We start from the raw sequence: 6952 nt of genomic DNA, 5'->3' as shown, positions 1-6952 counted from the left end.
CCACTTCTTGCCGCCTCACCCAGCCTCACCAATCCATGTTTCAGGGACGATGCCATCAGCTCTGGGAAATTCAGGTTTAGGGATAATTCTTCCTGATCTTCTGGAGACTCGTACCCGCTCTCCTGCCTCAGTGAATCTCCACTCCACCTCAGTGGGTTTCCTAGGGGACAGAAGAAGTGAGGCCAGCCAGGGAGTTAGGTCTCCCTCCTATGTTCCAACCCGAAAGTCAATGACTAAGAACACCAAGGTCACCATCTTGTTTCTCTGCTACCCCTGCACTGGGGTTTCCTATGGGGGGTCATGGATGGCCCCTCTCAATTTTCAGCACATCCAACCCACCATTCCCTTTGGATAAACATGGTCAACAGCTGTGTGGACTCAGAGGGCAAGAAACCCTCTGACCAGAGCCCCATGTGCTTGCCTGTCCACAGGATCCACAAGTTTGACCTGGTTGTGGAGCAAGGGTGCTTCGCTGGGGATCATGGTTCCCCGGTAATCCACGGTCTTGCCAACATAGCGATAATGCTGTCCAAAAGAGGAGGGGGCTATCAGAACCCAGGAGGTGAGAAGGGGGCTCGTCTACCACAACTCAGAGCATTCAAGTTGAAAAGCAGAAGGTTCAGTTGTCTCACCATCCCCTCAGCCAGTCTCTGGCCTCCCTGTGCTGCTCTTAGTGGACAGGGACGGATGGCACAGGATTCCTGAGCATCGCCATCCTCACTCTTCACTTACTGTATTCAGCCCCTCCACGACCACCCAGTTTCGCTGCCGGATAACTTGAACCACTTTGCCTTGCTTCCCAGCGTCCTTGCCTTCTAGGATCTCTACCTGTGGGAAGAGATGACCGTCAGGGAAGGAGATCCTTGCCCAGGAGCACCCCGCCACACTACCCCATCTGAGATTCTCACCCTGTCCCCACAGAACAGATGCCAGTCTTCATCAGAGATAGGTTCCACAGCCACCGGGCGCCGCCTAGTCCCTGGAGGATTCTTCTTCTTGTCTGACAAGGAGCCTGGGCGGCTCATCCCATAGCGGTAATTGGGAGGCAGAGTGACCTTGGATGCCAAGGCCAGCAGAGCAGAGAGCCGCATGGCTGGAGACTGTGAGAAATCCCCTGGCCGGTGAAAGACCCAGAAATCTTCCTAGTCGGCTCTGGGGTAGGACAGAAAGAAAGGGGCAAAGAAACAAGGGAAGCAACATTTTCTTAAGCACTTACTTCATGGCTCAATGGACTTGATCTTACTGAATCCTCACAAGATGTTATCTTCGCTTTACAGATGACGATAGAGACTCAGAGAAGTTAAGTGACTTGTCAATGGTCATAAGGCTACTATGTGGGAGAATCAGCATTCAAAGCCACATATATCTGACTTCAAAGTCCAAAAATTCGTTGAGGCCAGGGACCATGTTATCTAGATCACCCTTGAATCCAGCAGATCCCAGCAGGGCCTGGCATGTAGTAGGTACTCAATAAAAAGTTATTTAATAAATGCACCAACAGCAAGATGGAAAGAAAACAAGTAATGGACAAAACACTGGCGTAAAGCCAGAAAGCAGGCAGTTATAAGGTAAAACAATCAAACAGGTGTCAGAGATAAAAACTGGGATTAAAATGTCCCTACAAAATGTCCAATTCCTAACCTCAATCAGGAAATAACCACTTCTCCCTAAGATAGTTGCTTTTCTAAAGGAAAAGGACCCAGAGCCAGACTCTAGGATTATGGAGTCCTACATTTCCAAACTAAGTATGTACTCTAAGCCTCCCAGTTTTGGATAATGGACTAAACCAATGGGGCGGTGGGACAACTGAGGGCAAAAATAATAAGTGCTTCAGTTTGCTGAGCACTTGCTACCTTCCAGTTGCCATGCTAAGTGCTTTCCTGTATCATCTCATTTAAGCCCAAGGACAACTGATGAAGGAGGTACCATTAACCTTGTTTCATAGCTAAGAATAAAGCCTAACTTAAAAGTACAATTAAAGTGCACTCTAATGACATTAAAAGCTCTGGACTGGGAATCAGACGACCTGGGTTCTAGTCCCCGCTCCACCATCAACTTATTCTGTGACCCTAGGCAACTTGACTTCTGAGCTTCAGTTTCATCATCCATAAAACTTTACAGGGTTGTTTCTGTCATTCGAGTTATTTTTAACATTTTAACAAAGCAAGGTACAGAATCATGTGGATAGTATCCTTTTTTGGGTAAATTAAAAAATATGTATTCTATCACAGACATAAATATTTACAAGAAGGCAACAGGGAACAAATAAAGTACTTGTTTTGGAGATGAGGAAGTTTGGGAGGGCTGTTACTTTCCATCTTGTTCCTTTCCATAACGTTTGCATTTTCTAACCACGTACCTTTAAAATAATACATGAGCTGGTTTATCTGAACAGTGAGATATCAGGTCATTTCTCTTCTCTATACTTCTCAATATGGAAAAGACCTAATATTATTTTTAATTAATGCTGGATGAATGTTAAGGGCCTTGGTGTTCCCATTCAGAATCAAAAAATGCTTAGGGAGCACTACTATGTGACAGGTCTAATGCTGGGAACTTCACTATTCCCAGCATTTGATCTTCACACTGCTCTCCGCGGGAGGTTGACAGGAGACGAGGAAACCAAGGCCCTGAGAGCTGGAGACTTGCCCTAGTTCATGACTTGATAGAAGCAGAATTCTCTGGCGGTCCAGTGCTTAAGACTTTGCGCTTCCACTGAAGGACTGTAGGGGGCACGGGTTCCAACCCTGGTGGGGGAACTAAGATTCCGCAGGCCGCGCAGTGCGGCCCCCAAAAAAGACAATCTTAAGACCCGAGACTCCTGCGTGATTGCTGCAAGACGTCCCTTAACCTCAGCTATTCAAGATCTGAAGCTCTGGGAGGAGATCCCAGAAGCCAGCCCCCTAGATGTTTTCCTTTTTTCCCTCCAAACCCTGGAGAGGCTGGTGCCCTTCCGCAGTAGGGCTTTCATGGCGCGCTCTGGGGCGCCGTGCTAGGTAGTGAGGTAGAGCGTCTGCTCCCTCAGACCCCGGCTCCAAAGGCCCCGCCGGCCCCATCTTAGGTACGGGTGATGTCCATCCCCCAGCAGTCTTCAACAACCACCCGCTCCGAGCTTCCGAAGCAGGGAGACCTCGGTCGAAGCGACTGATCCATGCCAGGGTCAAAGAAGGCTCGTCCCGCTCCCGCTCCCGGACCAGCCCACAGTTGCCAAAACGTCCGGGCCACGCTGCTCTCACCTCCGCTTCCCGCTGAGCCCCGGAGCCTCCGCCAGTCTCTTCTGCACGTGGGACCTAAGCCCCGCCCCACCGCGTCCCCCGGCTTTCTGGGAAAAGTAGTCTGATGGTACAGTGGACGCGCAACGATAATCTAGCCTCTCTGCATGCTGGGAGTTGTAGTCCGCTGCTGCAAAGCAAGCGAGAAACAGGAAATTTGGCCTTGTAGGAAATCTAGGAAGCCTAAGAGCACAGTGAAGCACGTCGGGAATTGAAGGCAAAGCGGAATATGCTATCGCGCCTGGCACATTCCTGCACGTGCTCTGCGTGGAGGCCGCTGGGAATTGTAGTTACTAGAGACGACGGCTCCATTTTCTAGGTGATTGCGGCTTCTTCAAAGCAGAGAGCCTCGCTTTCTAGTGAGGCTACAGTCAATACTCTCCCCGCCCGCCCTCTGCTGGAGGGAGCCAAGGCAGTGAAGAAAGTGTCATAGGCTTTCTAAACTAAGGGATAGAAACGTGGGCCCTTCCAATGCCAGTCGATGATCTACACAAAATGTCAGACTGAAAGAAACCTGAGAGGATCTAATCCAGCCATTCCACTTAATTCAGGAGTATTGGGAGGATTCCATGCTATCAACCTCCCCGACCCTCATCACGTTATCAGTAGCGGGCATCCCTGGCTTTGCCCTTGAGGGTCAAAGTTGTTTCTACAACCAGCCCCAACACCCTAACTTCCCTGGCCATCGTGAGCTGTGACTGATACTGTCACCTCTCACAACCTACCTCTTCTTTTTTAAAATATTTATTTATTTTGGCTGCACCGTGTCTCAGTTGCAGCACGTGGGATCTTCGTTGTGGCATGTGGAGTTCTTAGTTGTGGCATGCATGCGGGATCTAGTTCCCTGACCAGGTATCGAACCCAGGTCCCCTGCACTGGAAGCGGGGAGTCTTTCCCATTGGACCACCAGGGAAGTCCCACACTCTACTTCTTGTGCAAACTTTAAAAAAAACTTTCCCAGGTGCTTATGGGGGAAACTGTGTTAAACAGTGGCTGGGCAGAAGTAGAATACTGGGCACCGTATTCTGCGACTTTGCCCTCATGTAGAATTTTAGGTATCTCTAACAGACTGAGAATGGAGAAGGCTGGCACACCTTACCTCAATCTGAAAAGTGGATTTGGAAATCATTTGCATTCCCTTTCCCATTCCCCTGCACCATCAGTTAACCAATACACCCCCAAAGAATCAGTCAAAATCCAATGTAGTAATCAATGGGTTTTATTTTCCTAGAACTGAAATCATCTACGGTTCTCAGAGCTAAACTTCCAAAGCTACAGTCAGCAATTTTTCATCAGAGCCCAAGGGAGGGGGGCAAGGGTGAAAGAGACGAGAGACGGAAGAGCCAAATAGACCACTAGAAAGAGGTTGGGAGAGGGCGCTTATTTCCCTCTGGCCTCTCAGTGGGTTACAAATTGGATCTGGTGACAACACTGAGGGGACCAGGTGAGGATATGTGGATGGGAAATGACACCAGAAGGAACACCAAAGCCCCAACTACAACAAGAAAAGTCATCAAGCCCCAAACAGAAGGGGAGCCTCCAAGTGCACCTCAGAAATGGGGGCAACAGTGGGGAAGAAAGGAGCAGAGTGGGGGGCACACAAAGGGATGGGGGGGTCTTTAAAATTTTTTTTTTTTGTAATTTTCTTTTATTAAAAACATTTCCTAAAAAATGTGTCTTTTCCTTTATATCTGGGTGACGTATGCGACTGTAGGCTGGCCTTGAGCACTGTGGGGAGAGGGAAAAGGGCAGCTAAGGGTCTCCCCAGGGCATCCCATCTCTGGCCTGAGGTCTAAAGGTGGATGGATACTCCTCAACACTCCCATAGGAGCTGGGTGAAGTTAACCCTTCAGATCTCAGGTCCTTGACCCAAAGAACTTGGAAGACCCCAAATCTTTTGATGATAAACTGTAACTCCCATAACCCCTAGGGTTGGCGTAAGAGAATGGGCATTGTCAACCATCAAGGATTTATTGAAGGGAGCCCCTCTCCCACAAGCTGTCCCACTTTCCCTGAATCCAGGTAGCTGGTAGAACAGGTGTGGGAGGAAGGGACAGGATGCCATCCTCTTGCCCACTCCCCCACCCCAACTTGAAGATTGCCCCTCCCAGGCCCCAGAAGCCCACCGTGCTACTTATACTCCATCCCTTCCACTCATAGCCCTGATCCCAACCAACCCAGAGGTCTAGAATGCCCGGGGAAGGGCGAGAGGGGTGTCAGAAGATGGAAATAGCCAGTCCAGGCCCTAACAAATACACTGGGAAACAGCTCCAGGCAGGGAGGGACACAGTGGCCTCATCTCATCCCACAGAGCAGAAGACATGGACCTGACTCAGGTCACAGGGGTGTGGGGACGTGGAGGTGAGGGCCAGGTGGCCTGCCCCATCCGGGTCAATCTCCAGGGTCTGAGCTCAGAAGGGGGAGAGTGAGTGGAAGAGGAGAGTGGGTTGGGGTGGGGAAGGGGTTCCCAGTTTGCAGGCCATGGCCAGTTTCCCCAGTAGCACCCAGACAGCAGCAGGAACGGGGCGGGGGCTCCTCTTGAAACATTGGTGGCTACAGGCTGCGGGGGAGGGTTGGAGGGGAGAAGGGTTAATGGTGTGGCCTTGGCCTGGCCGGGCCCCAGCCAGTGCCGGCCTCCTGGGAGAGCCCACCCTGCCTCCCTGGAGGCTGACTGCTACAGGCCCTCCTCCTCCTCCTCTCAGCAGGTGGCTGGGCCCTCCCAGCCCAGCTGCCAAGGGGCAGTGAGCTCACTCACCTCTCATGATCTCTGATGCCCGGGGCCTCAGCATCTTCCTTGGCAGCCTCTTCCTCTTCTTCCTCCTCTTCTTCCTCCTGAGGAGGCCCCCGGCCAGAGCCCGGCTCCGAGGGAGTGCTGTTCTTCTCCGCCTCCACTGGAACGGGCCTCTCACCCTCCAAGGTGGCCCCTTCCTTCTCCTCCCCTTCGGGGTCTTCTGTCTCCTTGGGACGTTTGGGGGAGTCCTGGGCAGGGTTAGCAGAGAAGAGGTGGGTTGAGGCTAGAGAGGGAGGACACCAGCCTCCCCCCTCCTTTCCCCAGAGGCTCTCCTTCCTAGGCAGACCCACAGTCCTCCAGCCCTCTGCTAGCTGAGAGGTCTCCCGTGTCCCATCTTCTCAGCAAGGGACTCCCCAAAACTAGGGGCTGAGTCTGTCTCTCAGACGGGCACTCCCTGAAAAAGTCGTAACTTCCCTCTTCAGACTAGGAGCCTTGCTCCGGGGCCCCAGGTAGGGGGCAGTTACCTCCAGCAGGTCTCCCGCTCTCCTCTTCAGCGCCCCCTTCTCATTCTTCTCCTTGGTCGGCTCATCAATGACCAGCTTCCCTTCCTCATCACTGCTACCTTCGGCATTCCCCTTCTTATCGCCATCACCCTCGGTGGCTTCGGGCTCGGGCTCTTCCACACAGCTCTTTTTCTGGGAGGACTGCGGCGGAGACAGCAAAGGCTGAGTGGCACCAGCGACTGCCACGCTGGGCCCCCTCCCCAGACCCCTCCCTCGGCCACTCACTCCTTCCTTCTCCCACCTCTCCCCCGCCCCCACCCAGGTGCCCAGTCTCACAAGTGATTTGAGACCCACCTCTGTCGGATTAGCCCCGGGGTAAACCCACTGGCCGGGCAGGCAGGGCTCTGTGCAGGAGGGGGGAGGGCTGGAGCAGGAGGCAGAACCTC

General features: G+C 52.2%; 2 protein-coding genes across 3 annotated transcripts in view; both read right to left on the bottom strand.

Moving 5' to 3' along the window:
* Nucleotides 1–3346, bottom strand: part of MRPL24 (mitochondrial ribosomal protein L24) — a 3694-nt gene extending 348 nt beyond the window's left edge. Inside the window, exons 1-5 of one of the 2 annotated variants that reach the window (XM_024748357.1) lie at nucleotides 3237–3346; nucleotides 909–1152; nucleotides 733–828; nucleotides 422–525; nucleotides 20–160 (exon numbers count right to left, since the gene is read on the bottom strand). In XM_024748357.1, coding sequence (XP_024604125.1) covers nucleotides 20–160; nucleotides 422–525; nucleotides 733–828; nucleotides 909–1091 — 524 coding nt within the window. In that variant the 5' untranslated portion in view covers nucleotides 1092–1152; nucleotides 3237–3346. The remainder of the gene's footprint in view (nucleotides 1–19; nucleotides 161–421; nucleotides 526–732; nucleotides 829–908; nucleotides 1153–3236) is intronic. The other variant, XM_024748356.1, reaches the window with a different exon arrangement.
* Nucleotides 3347–4545: 1199 nt separating this feature from the next.
* The window catches only part of HDGF (heparin binding growth factor), a 3298-nt gene continuing 891 nt past the window's right edge, over nucleotides 4546–6952 (bottom strand). The window contains exons 3-5 of the mRNA XM_024748321.1: nucleotides 6528–6707; nucleotides 6028–6251; nucleotides 4546–5832 (exon numbers count right to left, since the gene is read on the bottom strand). Of these exons, the coding sequence (XP_024604089.1) occupies nucleotides 5826–5832; nucleotides 6028–6251; nucleotides 6528–6707 (411 nt within the window). The 3' untranslated portion in view covers nucleotides 4546–5825. The remainder of the gene's footprint in view (nucleotides 5833–6027; nucleotides 6252–6527; nucleotides 6708–6952) is intronic.

The sequence above is a fragment of the Neophocaena asiaeorientalis genome, unplaced genomic scaffold, assembly GCF_003031525.2.
Source record: "Neophocaena asiaeorientalis asiaeorientalis breed wild unplaced genomic scaffold, Neophocaena_asiaeorientalis_V1.1 scaffold76, whole genome shotgun sequence".
In the NCBI taxonomy this organism is placed as follows: domain Eukaryota; kingdom Metazoa; phylum Chordata; class Mammalia; order Artiodactyla; family Phocoenidae; genus Neophocaena; species Neophocaena asiaeorientalis.
The sequence above is the reverse complement of the archived record's forward strand: the minus strand, read 5'-3'. Positions and strand labels throughout refer to the sequence as shown.